The 20274-nt window shown below is 40.4% G+C and overlaps 1 protein-coding gene across 2 annotated transcripts in view; it reads right to left on the reverse strand.

Annotated features, from left to right (window-relative positions):
- Positions 1 to 20274, reverse strand: part of appa (amyloid beta precursor protein a) — a 49098-nt gene that overhangs the window by 2791 nt on the left and 26033 nt on the right. Inside the window, exons 3-16 of one of the 2 annotated variants that reach the window (XM_042513407.2) lie at positions 17977 to 18106; positions 17623 to 17735; positions 17286 to 17476; positions 16666 to 16982; positions 14941 to 15108; positions 9885 to 10018; positions 7591 to 7665; positions 7349 to 7507; positions 6676 to 6804; positions 6474 to 6573; positions 4930 to 5142; positions 4671 to 4724; positions 3283 to 3374; positions 160 to 306 (exon numbers count right to left, since the gene is read on the reverse strand). In XM_042513407.2, the coding sequence (XP_042369341.2) occupies positions 160 to 306; positions 3283 to 3374; positions 4671 to 4724; positions 4930 to 5142; positions 6474 to 6573; positions 6676 to 6804; positions 7349 to 7507; positions 7591 to 7665; positions 9885 to 10018; positions 14941 to 15108; positions 16666 to 16982; positions 17286 to 17476; positions 17623 to 17735; positions 17977 to 18106 (2022 nt within the window). The remainder of the gene's footprint in view (positions 1 to 159; positions 307 to 3282; positions 3375 to 4670; positions 4725 to 4929; positions 5143 to 6473; positions 6574 to 6675; positions 6805 to 7348; positions 7508 to 7590; positions 7666 to 9884; positions 10019 to 14940; positions 15109 to 16665; positions 16983 to 17285; positions 17477 to 17622; positions 17736 to 17976; positions 18107 to 20274) is intronic. The other variant, XM_088074209.1, reaches the window with a different exon arrangement.

Below are 20274 nucleotides of genomic sequence, written 5' to 3' on the forward strand. Positions count from 1 at the left end.
CACCTATAAACCCAATACACACATCTACACTAATTCAATACTCACACGTGGATGCATGTGCACAGCTTCACCCACACACACACCAGATTGACCGCCGTATTGAACAGCTTGCACACAGCACACAAACAAACACAAAAATACAGGTCAGCTGTTTCTCACCTCGATGACTCCGTGGTGGATGGAGGTGTACTGCTTCTTCCTCAGCATCACCAAGGTGATGACGATCACGGTTGCTATGACGACGCCTCCAACCATCAGCCCGATGATGGCACCCTTGTTGGAGCCCACATCCTCAGCAAAGAAGACCTGTGGGAGGACGGACAGCAGTCAAACGTCCTGTCAGTCACACGATGACCAATCACAGCCAGCGCGATGATTTTAATATGGTGAGAGTAGAAATGCTTTAAGTACAACAAGGACTCTAATGGTGCATTATTACTGACACTGCAGAGTAATGAGTGTTGTTTCAGCACATCAGGGCCAAGAGTTAATGTGCTCTAAATGGTTTGCATGTTATTTCTCTCCACAGATCCAGTGAGCTCTAGTAGCTGCTACTGCCTTTATTCTAAAGTGTTTGAATGTCACTGAAGGACAAGAATACTGGTGACATTCAGACTTACAGCCCGTTTACTTCATTCTGCAGTTCATGCTGTGTGTACTTATACCCGCTCCTACCTAACATGGACTTGTTTCTGTCATTTTTATAACTGTACCACTGCAGAAGCAAAATTAGCTTGAAAATAATTGCTGGGGAAGAATATGGAAGCCCATTCCTGCCAATGTGATGAAAACAAAAGATGGTGCAAGTCATTTTGATTAATTAATTAAAAAAAAAAAAAATCCAAAAAGCTTTCCTAAAATAATGACTTAGCCACATGTACACTGCCTGTTCAAAGCAGGAATATCACGGTGTTATGCCATCTCGCCGTTCTGTATGCAACATCTGACCGCGGAAAGGGGCAGCGGAGTGTCTCGCCTCTAAGCTGGGACCAGAGATGGTAACACTGCCATAACGAGCTCAGTGTAAAATGAAAAAAAATGAGATTCGGGAGCTCCTTATCCTCCGAGCAGACGACGAGATCAGCTGCCGTATAACAGAGAAGATATATGATTGCGATTGACATATTAAGCCATTATTTTTGTTTAGAAAGCCCTGGTGACGCATATTTTATGTGTCATGTTGGAGGCAGACGCTTGTGTTTTAAACATTGTGTCCATCATGCATGTTTTGAATGCGGGACGCCACGATGCAGTGAGTAATTCCTCACTGAAGCGTAATGATGCTGCTCGCTGCAGTTTGGTTCTGTGTAAAAATGCAAATGTGGTATAAAGGGGGGGGGGGCTTCGTTACAATCCTATATTGCGTTCTCTATGTGCTCCAGACTTTATACCACATCACAAATTGGAGTTTTAGCACAAATTTTTGGATTTGGGAGAGAGATTTTCATGTTCTATAACGTTTTTGCACTGTCCTTGACCATAGGAATAACATGTATGGATTTTTAAAATGGGCGTAGTTCCCCTTTAAGCCAATATTTTGAGATGCTGAGTCATGGTTTTAAAAAACTCAATCATAATTTTGAGATGAGTAATTATTTTGTGACAGGCCCACTCATTCACACTAAGTCATGTTTAAAAAAAGAAAAAGTCATAATTTTGAGATACAAAGACATGGTTGTGAGTAACTACACTTTTATTTTAAGATAATGATTATTTTGAGAACATTTCTCATTGTTTTGAGATACTAACTCATTTTTGTGTCATGATTTTTTGATACAAAATCCTATTTTTGAAATACTACATTGAAATACGACATTTCCTTTTTAATATGAGTAATAAGTTTAGTTTCTCATATAATGAAGATACTGGGAAACCCTTAAATGCAAAAGACTATCTTGAGAAGTTCATTTTTTAATCATTTCTTACTTGACAGCAGGTTGTCTTTAACCGTTTAGCTCTGTGGAAGTCATTATTTTGAGACAGTATGTCATTATATAAAGATATATACCTGAGATACTCAGTATTTATTTTGAGATAAGTCATTATTTTAAGAACGTTTCTCATTATTTTTTGATACTTACACATAACTGACAAATTCCTCATTATAAACTGACTGCCAGATCTATGTTTTCTAACAATGGCAAAGACTGGCTTCCATACCATGCAAAGATGCCACACATACATTAAACCATGGATATTACACTAACTATATGTGACTTGCTTTTTCAGTATAATATCCAGGTGGAGACTTTAATTATGGCTGTCAGGTGATTCACAGAAAGCAGAGCACAACATAAAGCAACACTGATGCAGTATGACTCAGCTCAAACACAATACAAAGACACGTGATTAAAAAAATAAAAATGCCTCAGCCTCTCTGTCACGGATTACTCTGCTCTGTGAAACTCTTTTTCTCTCATTTTTCATGCAGCACTGAAAATAAATAGAAGCAAATGGCGTCTTGTGAAGGCAAGAAAACAGCTCCTGATTATCTCTACCTATGCTGACACCAGCAGGGATAATGGGACAGAAACTTCTCCACACCACTAAACTGCAGATAATCTAACAAAAACACATCTTGACATCTCATCACTGCTACCCTTGCTTGTGTCAAACACTGCGATGAGTGGGGACTTAATTTCGGGCTGCTGAGCCTCTTCCACCATAATCCTGCACAATGCTGATTGGGGTTAGGGTGAATATCAAATTAAGGACTCAAGGAGGCAGTCTGACACACTGACTGCTCATTGTGAATGCAAGAAATGTGATATGTAATAAAATGTAGGGATTAAGAGATTAAAGTCTTTAGGTGAGAGGAATAAGGTACGCGGATTTGGGTTTGACTGAGGATGGATTGAGGTTTTTGTGCTGGTATTACAATATTGGATGAGATTAATGAATGAATGCACAATTGGGTTACAGCCTAATGTTTGGGTACAATGACCTGTGGCTGACCAGAAAAATACTTACACATAACTCTGATCAGAGGACAGTGGGTTTTACACAAGAGCAGACAAGTGTGACGCATGCATTATCGCGGATGTCTCCATGGACACCTGTCTCCATGGTGACAACCTTGGAAGTTTACCATGAGGACAAAGCGGAGACGTAACCTGACAGTGTGTGTGTACTTACGGAAAAACAAGGGCAGTCTGCCAGCTTGTGTGTGCCAGTAAAAGCATTTCATGTGTGTTTTCATGCTTGTGTCTGATAATCACTCTGCATATATAAACAGATGAGTGAATATCATGAGTCAGTGAGTGAGTGTTTGTGTTTGTTTACCAGTTTCTGGTGGTGAACTTCATATTCAGTGCTCTGTCTGTCCTCTGTCTCCATCCGCAGCTCAGGAATAGCCTCCATCTTCATTCCAGTCACTGGCAAGGGAAGGAAAAAGTACTATCTATTATGGATGGTGACACTCAGCCACTTTCCTCTGTTAACACACACACACACACACGCACGCACGCACACACGCACGCACGCACACACACACACACACACACACACACACACACACACACACACACACACACACACACACACACACACACACACACACACACACACACACAGAGACAGATCAAACTCACTCGCTAAAGTGGGACGGACAGCCAAATGTTGGGTGTAACAGCAGTATGAATTGAATATAGAACCTATATAGTGCTGCATATACAATACAGTAGACCCTGCAGCAGCAGCACAAATCTCCTGACAACCACAGCTGGTGCATTAATGGAGGTCAAGTGGAGTTAGTTATGTGAAAATAATGGCTGTGAACGAGAGAGAGGCAGTGGAAAAGTACTGTCCTGACTTAACTTCTAGACCTCAAAACTATCTTATCGTGAATTTTAAGAGCAGATGTTACGGGGTGCCTGATAGCTCAGTGGATAGATGTTAGATAGCAGATGTTACTTAACCTGAACATATAGTTTTCGTTGGCCTGGAAGCTACTTTAATATAGTAGTTATTGTTAAATGTGAAATGCAATGCTAACCATGATGTATGGTTGCTTAAAATAGATACATTCTCAACAAATGGATCCACAGTGTATGTTCCCATGACAATAATTACATGATTTCTGGCTAACGTGTGTGTACCACTTTTCTAATTAGGCGGCCGTTACTTAGGGTTTTAAATAAAGGAGCTCCATGTGAAATTCAGAGTTTATGAGTTGTTTCCACATAGTTCTCAACATTGGAGGTGGCCAAACTAGCAGCAAAGAATGCTAACTCCATAAACATTTATATATCTATATCTATATGTTGATCTGTTCTGTACACATGTCATCTACTTCACATTTGTCCGGGGATCCCTCCTCAGCTGCTCTTTCTGAGGTTTTTCACATTTTTTACCCCTGATTAAGTTTTTTTGTTTGTTTGTTGTTTGTGTTTGCTGGAAGGGACCAAGGACATTAATAGGTTTTATAAATAAAAACTGAATTGAATTGAATTAAAAAATGAATTTAATGAAATTGGTTGGTACTTGCTTACCTATTACACACCATAAGTTAGTTTTATTGGAAGAATCATGACTGGATTGTGGTAAGAGTTTCAGGAAACAGATTTTTTTTTTAAATATTGATGTACAACCTGGTTTAAAAAAAGAGGCATTTTTCATTTAATCTCAATATAACAATTAACAATATTAACTTTTGGAACAACAATACCAACCTGGTCGTGTGGGAATGCCTCTGTCAAGATTGGGGCGAGAGTCCACTGGCTCAACTAAAGAGAGAGAGAGAAAAAGTTGCTTTTTTTTATCATTTTGTGGCACAAAAAATAAGTTTAAAAATACGTTTTTTATGCCACAGCTCTACAAAGCCCAAAGTGGATTGCATATTGCTTTATAACATTCATAAGTTTCATTTCTATCAACTTTAGAGCAAGATGTTGTGAAATTTAACCAACAGCCCGGTGTTTCAGTGAGTACCCTGGTTCTCAGTGTTGGGCTGGTTGAAGCTCTCAGGGTGGATGAAGCCGACTCCCCCCAGGCCCAGTGTGTCCTCCTGGGGCAACAGGTCTGTCTGGCCGTCTCCCAGCTCCTGGTCGGGCATCAGGGCGTCGTTGCCGTAGCTCACCCTCACGTCCGTCTGCAGGTTGGCCAGCTGCTGGGCCATCTCCGCCTGCTCCCTCTGCAGAAGCTCTGGATGGAGGAAGGGTAGAGGTCAGAGGAGACGAGAAATGGAAATAGAAAGAGGAAAGGGAGGATGCTCCACTTCATTTATCAAACTTCTTGTATCTTGTTGTTTTCATTTAGTTTCAGCCTAAAATGCACTGTACGACAACAGTAAGATGAAAGAATCATTGCTATGGTTTAAATAGAAAGGGGACATGTGCTAAAGAGAATATTTTACCCCATGCAATGACCCCACAAATATTTCTCTATCAGAAGGGACAAGCAGCCTCTAAGAAATATTGTCATAGACTTTGTCCTTTTCTTCCGTGTATGTTTGTACCTCTGTGTGTGTGTGTGTGTGTTTTGCTGGGCAACACAGACTGTGACAGTCTCCGAGACAGAGACACAGATGGCTGCGTGACGCACGCAACTCCAATAAACCCAAAAACCCACAGAAACCTAGTGAATGCAGGGGCGGGGAGGGAGGGAGGGGAAGGGGATTTATCTTCCCAGCAAACAGTTTCATTTGACTCTGAACAGAAGAATTAGGCCAAATCGCTCCAATGCCCTTATCAACAAAAAAAATGTATTGCATTTTTTTTGTTTGGAGGGGGAGCTAGAATTTGGAGCATTCAATCTCTCTGTTATATGAAGCACAATCAGAACAGTGTGTTTTCTACTGTATCTTTCTCACGCCAGGGTGAGCAGGCACAGAGTGAGCATGGAAAGGACAACTAACTCATAATGCATTCATATCATTGTGAAGGATTTTGATTTTCTTGTCTCTCTACCTGTTAACTGCTCTCTCAGCTAAAACCTTTTTTCAAAATGATAACGTATCACTTCTGTTATCTTACATACTTCTAGTTTCTACTGACTCTTGGATTCTATTTTTGCCAAGTCACCAACTGCCAGATAAATGTCCATTAAAGGGATAGTTGAGATCTTTTGAAGTGGGGTTGCATTAGGCACGTATTCATAGTCAGTGTATTACATATGGTAGGTTTCTGTCTGCATGCCCCCAGTTTAGAGAAAAAACCAGGAGTCTGACACTAAAGCTGAACAATGTACTGCTGTTGATGGGGGCTAGCAGCAAAATGTGTTTACAAAACAACCTTAACAGCTGATATCAGTTTAAGTGTAGCTTAAGGTTAAGGGTTAGTTTGGATTCAAGTCACACAATAACACAAATTAACTAATCGAAGCAGTGGTGGACCAGTAGCTCCTGTGTTCAGTGAGCTACAATTACTGTTTTTCTCAGGGCACCACATATTTACTGTCAGTAATACATTAGCTATGTACAAGAACCCCTGGACAATCACACTGTAAAATTTGAAGTGTCAAAATGACAAACTCACCAACTTGGTCCTGAATGTCATCAGCCACACCAGGTACCTTGTAGAGAAGTCCCAGAGACTGGTTCATACGCTCCTCAATAACACGCAGGTGGGTCAGCACCTTTTATACACATTCATATATGAAATGAATCAGTTTCTTTAAAAAAATATTTTTAGTAAAGTGGGAGTATGACTTAAATTATTGGTAAAATGATGATGCTACCTGAGGTCTGATCTGCGCTGCCTTCTTGGGATCTACCATGCGAACGTGTTCAAAGTGTTTGAGGGTGTGCTGCCTGTCCTTCTGCTCGGCACGCACGTACTTCTTCAACAGGCTGAAGACGTGGCGGGGCTACAAAAGACGATGACAGATGGTTTAGAGCAGCGGAAGGACAGGCTGATATATTTATATACAGTCTGGATCAGAAAACAAACCTTTGTACTTGCAGCCAAATCAAACTGAAACAAAAAAAGCTTTAGCATTTAATTTTGTAAAAATCTTATGGTGTCAAGGAAAAAAACAAATTTATTAATTGCAACCAAATGCATTTATCTGACTTTGAAAAAGCAAGTGCTGTATAAAGGGCTCGATTTTTAGTGTCGTGATAAAACATGGAAGCAAAGAACAAATAAAACAGAACACAGACAGGAGAATTATTCCTGTTTTGCAGAAGGTCAGACTCAGGGAAAATATCTCACTTCAAATAAAAACAGAGTAAGAAATATCTTGATGAACAGCCGAGAATCTTAAAAGCAACAACAAGAAGGTGGGAAAAGGCAGGACAACAGTGAGCTCTGAAATAAATTTACTGTAAATCACAGCTGAAGCGACTCTGACTTCACTGTAAGTTATCTGCATCAGTGACAGAAAAGGAGAACGCTGCTACACATCGTACCCTCGGTGGGTCCTGCTGCAGTGCTGTCAGGTAGCTCTCTAGAGCCAAGCGGCGGCGATCGTTGAGCAGAGCCTCCACCCGAGCCATGTGGGTCTCCACCAGCTGCTGCCTCTCACTGGCTGCCTCCTGCTCCAGCGCCTCCACCTTCTCCTGGAAACGCTGCCCAAATTGCAACACATAGATCAAAAGGACGGTATAAACACTGGGTTGTTTTTTATACGACAAGTATGTGCATGTCTTACCTGGATGACGGCCTTCTTGTCGGCACGTGGAAGATTCTTAGCTTCCCTCTCAGCCTCCTCCCACTCTCTCATCACCTTAGGGATAAAAAAACAAGACTGAGCATTTTTTTATGGGGTCACAGTAGTCTTGACCTTTTACCACCAAATTCTTATCAGTTCATTCTTGAGTCCAAGAAGACATTTGTGCCAAATGTGAAGAAATTCCCTCATGCAGCTCTTGAGATGTACTGTTCACAAGAATGACACAGATAAAGTCACTGTGACCTTGAACTTAGATCTATGACCACCAAATGTTGATCAGTTCATTGATCAAATCTAGAGAAATTCCCTGGTGGAGGTGTTCATGAGACATCGCATTCACAAGAATAGGACGGAAAACCCGAAAACAATTGACTTGAAGTTACAGTGACTTTGACCTCTGACCAGCAAAATCTAACCAGCTCACTGTTGAGTCCAAGTTTTTGCAAAATCAAAAGAAATTTCCTTCCAAGCATTCCTGAGATATCGCTTTCACAAGTATGGGTCATATAGAGCGGCGGTCACATGGCTAGACAACCCAAAAATATAATGCCTGCAGCTACAGCTGTTGCCAAAACAGAGGCATAAAAAGGTTAATGAAACTTGTCAATCCACTTTATCTTTCCATGTTCTGTCACAGGCTGATTTTCCACCTGAGTGAAACATCTCGTTGCTCTTTGTTGCTTGGATCTGATCTTTCACAGCTGTCCGAATGGAAGAAAATCCGACATTTTACACGGCTATGAAAAGATAACATCTGGACTGCAGAGGGTAAAGAACAGATCCTTCCGGTCTGTGTTCAGATTCAGAATGTTGAAATGAGGAAATTTCTTCTTTTTAAACCACGGCATGAACGATGATTTGATGAGACTTTGGAGTCCCAAATCAACAGTTTCTGTTCCCTTTTTGGTCATCCTCTCTGACTCATGAAGCAGATGCATGGCAGGCCTTTACCAAAGAAATGACCTCAGTATCTGTAAGGATGAAGTCAACTGTGTGAAATCAGGTGATGCTGCGCCTGGAGGCACCCACGCAAAACAAACTGCATAGAGCGGTGCACAAGAAAAAACAACGCTTTCAGGGGCACAAGGTTCTCTTTAGTGTTCTTGTCTGGAGCTTTAAAAACCGTAGCACTGCTGTGAACCATCTGGCTCTCTGCCGGAGCGCGAGCTGGTTGATTAAAGAATACAATTAAAGTTGAATTGCCTTGGTCGGCCTGCCCTGGAGGGATTAACAAATGCACCTATTCGTTTTTACTTGCCACACCTTTTCTCCCTCCATTTTCTATTCATAGAAAAATCTTTGTCCTCTCTCTGCGACAAAGAAAATCCTGCTGTGTTCTCCCTGCTTAGCTACTATTACTCATTTACATGCATGCAGTGACTGCTCATCATCTTTTAGTCTACTGAACTAAAAAACTAGAATTACCACCTCACTGCTGTATGTGAACAAGTCAAGTTGCAGTTCCAGATTACAATCATGTCTGTAAAAAATGAATGCTTCACAGACTTCTTCGCCCCAGCAGCACTGAAGATCTATATAATCAGCACAGTTTCAAGATTAGTGTCACTAATTCAGTGTCTGACCAAATGTCTCACCTTCTGTTCCTGAGTTATGACGTTGTATGATGGCCAGAAAAGAGCAGAGCACGATGATGTCACAGTGAAGTTCACTTTTATATATTATCGCTTCACATCAAACAAGAGTCTTGAGACTTAAAACTATTTCTTGTGTGGCTGGGTCAACAGCAACAAGTCAGTATGTTTGATTGAGAATCACTGTCTTTCCAAATTGCTATTTCAACTCTTAAGTAACTTAATATCGATGGATGCAGCATAATCAAACTATATGATAGCTGGCAAACTGTAGCTACTATTTTCTACCTTGTTCTGTTAGGTCAACTATTCTCAGAGGTGTTCAGAAAGACTGCTGAAAACATGACATACAAAACATACACGAGCCTTGTCTGACTCCACTGCGTCAGTTTTTAGGAGGAGGTTTTTAATCCATGTCTGCCACAGTTTTTCTGCAAAAAGTTTTTTCAAACTCTTTGCCTTTATGTGTCACTACTTTAGGGACTTGAAAGTCGCTCTTTTTTCCTCCCATTTTTGTAGCGCTTCTCTGTGCAGAAATCACTTCCTGCCCCCCCATCTGAAGTTCTTCACGGTGACGTGACATCATGTGCAAACAAACTATAATGCCTCTGGCCACCGCCATTGCAAGTACGGGGCATAAAAACAACAGCAAAAAATCCCGTCCTCCCTCTCTGTGAGTACCTGAGACATCCTCTCGCGGTGCTTTGCCTCCAGGCTCTCTTTGGCCTTCTGGAAGTGGGCGTGTTCGTTTTCATCAGCAGGCGTCTCCAGGTAGTGGTCCACTGCATCAGGGGAGCTGGGTGTGGCTGTGGGTACTGCATGAAGCAAAAAAGAGAGAAAAAGAAGAGGGCAGGAGGGTGAATAGACTTTCAGTGAAGCATCTTTTTAATTGCACACTTTTATTTGGTTGATCTGGGGACTGGCGGTGCTCCCTGAGCACACACAAACACAAAACACAAGAGCCTGAAGTAGGTTAATAGGGTTAGTTTGAGATTGGGAGAGAAAGAAAACAAGATAGTAGCTGTAGCTGGAAGCCAGCACCCTCCGAAAAGCAAACAAGTGAGTGCCTCAGATGACCCGTACTCTTTTGTAGAGGAGAGACAAAACCCCCCTCTCATTTATATAACTTCATTCAGAGCGTGATACGGCTCCCATGCCAAAACACTGACGCGGGAAGATAACCTGAGGGCTCAAAAGTACCGACTGAATTTTCATGGACTTACCAGCTAGAAATATTAATGGACCACATATTGCGTGAAAGGAGGATTTAATCAGTGGAAAGTTGATTATCTTTCACAAGTGTGCTATCAAAAGTGGTTGGTGCTACGTGTGTGAATCTGTGTGTGCGAGCGTGAAGGTCGCACATCATGTGAAATTAGTTACATCTCATGAGAGCGCATGACTGCACCAGACACAAAAACAACAGAGATGTTATTGGGTTTGACCTAAGCTGAGTGTTTTGTTGGTCTCCATTCCTCAAAATCATTTAAAGGATCAGTTCGCACAAATTAGGATTCCCCACTTATCTCTCCTGGCATTATGCAGACAGTTTTGGTTTTAGTTATCCTGGTTTACAGATGTCTGCCTTCACCCCAACATAATGGAGGAATTACGTTTGTGGTGCTTATAGTGTTGTTCAACAGCAATATCTACTTTAAAAATTAGTTCAGTTATATACAACTTGTGCCTTTGCTACTCTGGATTAACTGTCACCAGTTTTTTGTAAATGGCTGAACTGACCCATTAACCTGCATAGTAATGAAAGTGGTAATCCACTAATTTCTTGTATAGAGTTTCATATTCCATTTTTCATTTTTTATTATTGCTGTTAAACACTTAATGATGAGAGTTTCAAGACTGTATTTTTTCAGTAATCAAAGCACTGGGATTTTATTCTGTTCCCTTAGAAGTTCCCTATTTGCCAACTACTTCACTGCATTCATTTCAAACTTTTCACTTGAGTGCCCTCAAAAATTCTGCTGCTACTACTTTGACTAACTCAAATTCAAACAATGCAATGCTTTGCTTTAAATAGATGTGAAAATTACAGTTATGAGCGGTGATGGACGAAGTACTCAGATTCTTCATTACTTTTTCCAAAGTAACATCTGAATTCAGGACTTTTTACTCATAATGAAGTATTATCAGCAAAAAGTATTTAAGAATATACTTCATCTGCAAATTAATTATTTATTTATCAAATACTTAATTGGGAAGAAAGCAGTTTTTCTTGCATACCTCCACTGTGAACAAAGAATCCAAAAAAGTATACAGTCATGAAGTGTAATTCAGGTATCATTTATACTGTCATATACTGAGTACACATGCATTTTTGCTGAAACATTAGTATTTTTTGGCTTTTTGCATTTATTACAATAGGACAGCTCAAGTGTAAAAGGGGGACGGGTCAGCAAAGGTCAGAGGTCGGAGTCAGGCCTGTGGCCACTGCGGGCAGGATGAGCAGATGAGCTTCTTCTCATCATTGAGTGCTATTGTGTAAGGAACAGTGCAAGACTGAACAGGAGAATTATTTCCGGCACAGTCTGCTCTTGTTGTTGACCAAAATGTAAAGTCCTGCAGCACTTTGGATGCACTTTCTAAAGTACGACCTTTACAAATAAAAGCTTTCATTACGTGGACAAATGCTCACTGAAATACAGCTAAGTGACATTTGCTGTGTAATAATTACCTGGATTATTACTGTAATTATCACATGCTTTATATTTACAGAAAAGCTGCTATCTGATAAATACCAGTTGCATTGACACTGACTGTTAATTGACCACCCATGCAGGTGGTGTGTGTCTGCGGGTTTGTGTGCAGCTGTGAGGGAAATAAGACACTGCAGCACTTTTTCACCTCCACTATGCTCAGCAGAGCAGAAATCCCACTCCATAACACATATGCACGGACACACTCTCGCCTAAACAACACACACTCACACTGGATAAAATTAGATCAAAATATAGGGAGATGGAGATAGCATGAATCCATCTCGCTACAGGGCAGATCATGCACTGCGTGACAGAGACATACACATACACACAAATCAAGCAAGGTCATTGAACCTTACACAACACTGAAATCAGCATCACAGCCAAACACTTAAATCGCCTTCCGCTTCCCATTTGTAACACACAACTCCCCTCTGCACAAACACACACACGCACACAAACACGGTCTCCTGGCAATAAAAAAAAAGCCAGATGAAAAATAGGTTTGCAATCCAAGACTGAGCAACGATTTGAAATCCAATCAGTTCACTTTTGTGACTGAATGATCATGTCTAACTCAACAGGAAGTGGTGAGAAATTCTCTCTCTTTCAAAGCCTTTCTTATTAAGAATTTCTAATAGACAAACATTGTAACAAGGTGTGAAAACCATCAAGCAATTGTCCTCATTTCCAGTGTTGCCACTGACAATCAATCATCACAATGTGATGGGGAAAGCAGGTATGCTCTGAGAATGTATAATGATGTATTGATGAGTTTTTTTCTTAATGCTACCAAGGAAACATTTCACATTCTCAAAGTTGCAGCGGGCGTAATTTGACATCTGATCTAAGTGAATGTAATGAATTAACCAGAACCTATTTCCTCAGTGACAAGGATGGACTAATGCAAGCAAGCCTGCAACGTGTCAGGGATGTAAGGGGTAATGTGCAGCGAGGGGAGGATTATTGCTAAATAATTCCTGCCTGGATGATTTTACAGCTCATGTTCGTGTTAAAGTAATATATAAGATGATGCTCAGGAAATGACGGTAATCATAGAAATTACAGTAGTAATAATGGACGCTCTATAGGGTAAAAAGAACTGTAATTGTGGTAATTCAAAGAGAATTTAGAGAATGTGACTCAGCCTATAAAGCAAATTGTCCATAAAAATGCATCTTCTGCAAGTGTTGTTGTCTAAGCATGTCATTTGGCAGCGAGTTCCACCACTTAAAGGGTGACTACTGTACTTTTCAACCTTGACCCTTTTCCCCATGTTTTTGTGTACAAGTGAATAATGGGAACAACAATTTCTGAAACTGATCCACAAGTGTCTGACACCATTATGGAAACGATCCCTGCAGATATATACCTTTTTCTATCTAGTTTTCTATCAGGGCCCCTAAACTTTGGAACTACCTGCCTGAGGAGAAATAAAGGCTTGCAGCGACTTCTTTTAAATGCCTTTTAAAAACCCATTTTCACAGAGTTGTTTTTATGTGATGTTGCCTTTTGTTCTTTTTTTTATCCATTTTATCACTGTTGTGCCTTTTGTTTTTTGGCATTTTGTGTCCTGCATTTTGTTTTTTTCATCCTCTCATTTTAACATTCTTAAACTAACCTTAATTTTGTCCGTTAAACTCGCTGCTATCGCCTTCTGAGTAACCTATTACTGCTTTTGCTTTCACTTTGTAAACTATTTTTAAAGCTGCCATTACCAAACCCCCCACACATGAATTTAAGGGCGTATTGAGCCAGATTATTTTCACATCTAACTGGGTGAATTAAGGGTTTATTTCAACCCAATCAGAACTTGTGATTGCTGGAACAGTAAAGAGGCTAACCTAGATTGTTTTTGAGTTTTATTTTATTTCTGTCGACTTCGAATGAAGTGTGTTTTAAGATGATAAAATGAGACGGTGGTTTCTGTGCCATTTCTGGTTGAACAAAGAAGATCTTTGAAACCTGGATCAACATCACTTCTCTTGTGCTCTGATTAACAAGTATGTAAACCTTTGCACCCTAAGCAAACTGGCTCGTTTTCTTTTGAAAACACGGGAAAAGGCAATGAGCAATTTGGCAAAAACTATATTTATAATTATCTTAATTTTATATTTAAAACATTTTTTGACAAGAGTTATTTTTAAGAATATTTTTCCAGGTCATTTCCTTGTTTGTTTATTTTATTTTTTCCCTTTGTCTTTATTTATTTATTTATTGCTATTTGTTTTTGCCACTGAGCCTGTCAGTGGCAAAAACAATCATCTCTAGTGGATGTATTTTGAGGATACACAATTACAGATTGATGTTACATTCCAGCCTGTTTTGTGGCAGCAGCACTCTTACTCAATACTGACCCAAATTGAAAAATGAGTTTCATGAGTCACTTAGACACAAAAACATAGGAAAAATTGAGTCAAGCTGAAAAATACAAAAGTTAGCATTTTATCTTAAAAGAAATCAATAAATTCAACTATCATGTGGTATTCTGAAACTCCAAACCTCTTCATTGAGGATTCAAAGAAGCCAAACAGGATTCCTTTTTATCACAATGGCTTGGATATAAGTGCTGAAACACCTCTACAGCTTTAGTAAAAGAACAAGGTTCAGTATGGCTCACAGTAAATGCTTCACAAAACATCTTACACACTATAAGAAGTGTGAAAGTAAAGGGGAAAGTGAGCATACACACTGTAAGAAGTGTGAAAGTAAAGGGGAAAGTGAGCGTACACACTATGAGGTTGGTGGCTTTAAGAATCCACAGGGGATTACAGGAAAGGTTCAGTCTGTTTTAGTGCAAACACATTTATATTTTACATCTATTTACACACACAGATGGGGAGGAAAAGGTTCGGCAAGACCGGAGCTGATAGGTAGGTTACGTCTAGAAACAAGGAACACCAAGCAAGAAACTTTCAAGAGGACAGCTTGGGTAGACAGCGAGTTAAAGCGAGGGTTAGAGACAAACAACTTCAGACCAGTGAGCTGCTGGTCGGGGTTAGCTGCTGTCGGGAAGGACTTACTGACGCTGCTGCAGACAGACAGGCAGTACTCCTCAGAGTCAAAGTTATTCCTGTTGCCTCCGCAGCCGCCGTAGATAAACTGAGCACAGCGGCCCTCCTGGCGGTCAAAGTACCAGCGGGGCAGCATGGCCCGGCATGGACCAGTCTCTGCATTGGCCCAGCACACATCTTGGAGGACACACATACACACTTGTCATCATTCACAAAGCAGAATTCTTTTCAGCTCAACGTACACCATAGATGTGCGTCAGCATTTTGTTGAGTTCTGTGAAAACGACCTCCAGGATATGCCACGTAAAAGGGATAGTTGAAATTTTCTGAAGTGGGGTTGTATGAGGTACTTATCCATAGACAGTATACTACACACAGTAGATGTCAGTCTCCTTTGAGAAAAAATAGTGATTTAAAAAAACTGACCACCAGGAGCTGCTGGTATACCATTGCCTCGATCAGTTAACTTGTTTGTGTTGTGTGACTTTGGTGTTTAAAAGTGTGAGTTCGGATTCATAAAGTCAAACAATAACAATCCATCTAACTGACTGAAGCAGTGGCAGACCAGCAGCTGCTGTGTTAAGCTAAAATTACAGTTTTTTTTTTCCAATGAAGCCGAGCTTTGAAAAAAGCATAGATGAGAAAATGAAGTCGTGAAACCTTAGCAATTTGGCTTAGTTACTGTCAAAAACAAGGCAAGAAGGCCATGAGCAACAATAGAAGGAATTACCAAAAAATAAGCAAAAAACAAGTACAAGAAAATTACCTTATTATTTAAAAGGACCTAACCAAAGCAAAACAAAAAAACTAAAGTAAAATAAGAAACAAACAAATAATTGACCTGGTAAAGCATTTTTAAAAAGTGTTTCAATTATTTTTTGTTTTTAAAAAAATTATCATAATTCTAAAATAAATCTCAAAATTTGCTCAGGGTTTAAGGGTTTACATACTTGTTAAAAGCATCTGAAAGAAGCACAAAAAAGTGATATTGCAGTCTCTCAGTTAAGCGTACAGATAAACGGTTATAAACTGCTTTAGGAAGGATTTTTTTTAGGGGGCTAAAAAACACCTTGTTGCTGGCCCCCATTCACAAGAGTACATTGCTCATCCTCTATGTTGGACTCCAGCCTGATTCTCCAAACTGCAGGCATGACAACTGATTACTGTATATAATAAACTCACTATGGATAAGTACCTAAAAGAACCCCATTAAAAAAAAAACAGAAATATTGCTTTAAATTCAAGGACATATCAGAATAAAACAGTTGATGTTACATACAGTTGCATCGAAAGAATGCCAGGTTTAGGCATTATTAATGGTATTGCAAATTGAATTGAAGACCAATTTAATACTAAAATGAAGAAACAAAGCTGGAACAAGCAGTTCTGATTCTAATGGAACGAAACTAATGAAAGCTCTAATGTGATAAATGAGCACAATAAGAACAAATGACAGCAGAAAATTAATTGGTGAGGAACACGAAGTTCAATTGTGTTTAGCAAAGCATAAAAAATGGAGAGATAAACATGTTTTGCATGTTGTATTACTGAGCTTGTTCCACATTAATCTAAATGAGACAGAACCTGACATCTGATTACTGTATTTAGGATGTAAGCATTTTTTTATGCATCCTTCAATTTAAGATATTTTCAAGGCTTCTCAAGGACCTCCAGATACCATTTATAATAGAGGCCTATGTAGACAGACACGTCCATGTAAGAAATGTGCCTTACCCCTGACAACCTCTTCCACAGACTCAGTGGTGGTGGTCGTGGTGGTTGTTGTCATGGCGATGTTGGTGGTGGGTTCGTCAGAGTCATCATCAAGCGTTTCCACAATGTCATCGTCTCCCTCCTCCTCCTCGTCCTCCTCCTCCACCACCTCTTCATCCTCCTCTCCGTCTCCGTCCTGGTCGTTGTCCAGCACGTCCTCTTCCTCCTCCTCTTCTTCATCATTTTCCTCCACTACTTCCTCCTCTTCCTCATCTTCCTCAACCACAGATGGCCTGGTTTCCTCCTGCTGCTCCGCTGGCTCTGGCTCACGCACCATACTGGGAGGAAAGCAGGGATGGAGAGAGAAGGGAGAGAGAAAAATGAAGGTAGGGAAGAGCATATGGAGAGAACAATTTGGGGAAGGAAGTGACAGAGAATGAGGAAGACAAGGAGGATCAATGTAAAGGATAGAAGGACAAATACAGTTTGCTTACAAGGAGAGAAATCTATCCTCATGTCGATGTTAAAAGTAAAAGTAGTGGCATCTCTGATCATCTCGAGCGCTGATGTATCACTCTGCTGCTACCTTGCCTTCATTTGTCTGTCTGTGTGTGTGTGTGTGTGTGTGTGTGTGTGTGTACCTGTTGTCAGAGTAATCAGTCTCTGCTCCGCCCCACCAGACATCAGAATCATCTGCGTCCTGCTCGGCGCTGTCAGTGTCACGCTCCGCCTCTGCGGGACAGCACACAAACTCCACTCCTCTGAAGCGGTCGATGCCACATGGTAACAGCATCCCGTAGTCGTGGAGATTCATGGTGCGGTCTCCACAGGACTACAAGATGACCACACACACACACACACACACACACACACACACACACACACACACACACACACACACACACACACACACACATCAGATCACTAACAGCTCTTGCTAGTTGTTAAAGTCATGTGTGTCTATGTGTGTGTGCTCACCTCCTTGGCTACAGTGTGCCAGTGCAGGTGGCTCTCACACTGGTCCATGCGCTCCTGGTGAAGGAACTTGCACTTGTCAGGAACGAGCAGGGCGTCGCTCACAAACTCTCCCACTGCAGCAAAAACAATATCCATATTTATATTTCATACACAACGGGCAGCTGAAGACAAATTTTAAACCACCACTCATGACTCCCATAAAGCATAGCTGACTCTAACCCCTCAGTTGCTATGGTAACTTTTGTCTTGTAGTAATCGGAGCAAGATAGTGATTTTTTCTTTGTTTCTAAAAATGCTTTTACACAGTGAGAGCACTGAAAAATGTGAATCAGTAAGAACTGATACGGGACTCACCCAGGCAGCGGTAGGGCACCACGATGTGCATGTGACTGCGACACTGCTTGCGGCCTTTCTTGCACCAGTTCTGGATGCTAACTGGCTGGTTGGCCTCCACCACATTGGTAATTTGTAGCTCTGGGTACACCTACACACACAATGGGACGTAAGAAAATAACGATACACTTTAGTATTGCTATATTATGTTTTGTGATACTGTATCCATTCTCAGAAACACCATTTTTAATTAACAATTTGTGAACAAAGATTTATGGCTGGCTATGTGGTTCATTTTATGTTGTAATTAAACCCTTAACTGCTTGATAGTAGAGTTATAATCCATCATCAATCATTTGACTCCAATGTACCAACATATCACTAGCTTAAACACAAAAACACAGGCCTATGGAAGAGGGCAAAGCCATGAAGGGCACTCAGTTTTCCTAAAATTAGATTTAAAAAACAGCATTGCAGTAAATCAGCTTGCTTACATGATTGCAATTCATCATAATATATTAAATTATCGCCGATTCTTACCAATACACAGCCCAAAACACAGTGTCACAGGATTCACAATTAGCCTATTACACCATATGTACCATAAACTGGTATCATAAGAAAAATCAGCAAACTTTCTGTTGCTGCCCTCACATGAGTTAGAGGCACTGCTGAAGAACCATCTTTTGAACCCATGCCACTCTCCTACCGGTCAGTGCCAAATCAAGTACTCATGCTCATCACTAATCATAACACGACAAAGCTGAAAATAAGTAGAGTAGGTGCAAATATTAATACCAATCCACTGTCTTTGTTAACTTCTTCTGCTCCCTTGACAATTTTGCTCTTTTCCAAGATATTTCAATCCTTGCATTACTGCAGTGTTCCCCGACACCGCCCCTGCTTGGCAGACTCTTCCGTGTTTACCTCGATGTTCCTCTCAGCCATGCATGACATCTGCCTCTGCACAATATTCTTAGTCGTCGTGTCATCCTTCTCCAAATACGTCCCCCCTCATTCTTCATCACGACACCATCCTCTTTCATTCTCTCTGCTCTCATGCCTCTCCAAATGCAGAGGCAAATAATAATAATTCCATAACCTTATTGGTTCCTCTCATATTTGCAAGGCAACTCTTACATTCAGCTTTGGGTAGAAAAAATAAGAAGGTTTTGGATATTTGTATTTTTCTTTTTGATATTTATGATAAGTTCAAAGTGCTGAAAATGTTTACCCTGGGACCTGAGGCTGATTTATTTGTTGTCACTGGATTTGTTATCAGTGGTAACAATAGAGAACTTAGCTTCCTTTCAGGCTGTCTTACATGTTTTTCAGATAAATCTCATTATGCATCATCTCTGCCTCTCAGAAAACTCCCTTTTATATTAACTTTTAAGTACATTTATGCAGTGATACCTTACTGCTGGAATATCCAAAAACAACAAGAAGACAGTTTTCTTTGGTCAAACAACACAGTGGTTTACTGTGTTTGGTCCACACTGCCTAATTAAAAGCCACCCAGAGCTTTTAAAGTAAAGTCACATGGACTTAAGCAGCTTGTTTACTGAGCTGAGTTTCGGCATCATGTCATCCTGCCAAATTGGGATTGTGGTGAATAAAAACAAATCTGCTTGCAGCCTCTTTAACCCACTCATGACGGACTTCTGTGCTTTTATGTACTAACAAACCAGCAAAAACAAAATCCCCCATCTGCCCTCTTTTGGGTTAGTTAGGTGTAACTGGATCAGACTGCAAATCTCACATTTTCATGGATTTTTCTGATACAATCTAAATTCTTCTCACTTTCCCAAATATACCAGAACAAAACTGTAAATCCACTGGAAAATTAAAAATGAGACAATTCACTCTTGCTTGTAGTTAACTCTCCGAAGCATTCCTCACTGCTACCAGCTCAATCATTGTAATTTGCTCTAAGAGAGTCATCTTAATGGCTAAAAAGTAAATTATCCGAGCCAAAAATCCAACTAAAATGCCACGACTATAAAAATGTATCATCTAGGCTTATTGCTCACTCACAGCAAAATAAACACTGGGTAATTACAGTTTAAGTATTCCATATATCATAGTGCCCATGGCCAAATGAGAGCCATTTTCAATGGATGACAGGCACTGAGAATGATGATTACAAATGGCCCGGGAGGAAACGTCCTCTTTAACCCCTGCTGCTACCAAAAAGATGTTTTACCGTCAGTTATTATTTTTTAATACTATCCTGACATTCTATATCTATATCTATATCGCTCACCTTTTCCACACCCCTCTAGGCTTTTAACTACAGTATGTACAATAAAGATTTAT

The sequence above is a fragment of the Plectropomus leopardus genome, chromosome 24 (genome assembly GCF_026936395.1).
Source record: "Plectropomus leopardus strain MGB_pleo_1.0 chromosome 24, ASM2693639v1, whole genome shotgun sequence".
NCBI lineage: Eukaryota > Metazoa > Chordata > Actinopteri > Perciformes > Serranidae > Plectropomus > Plectropomus leopardus.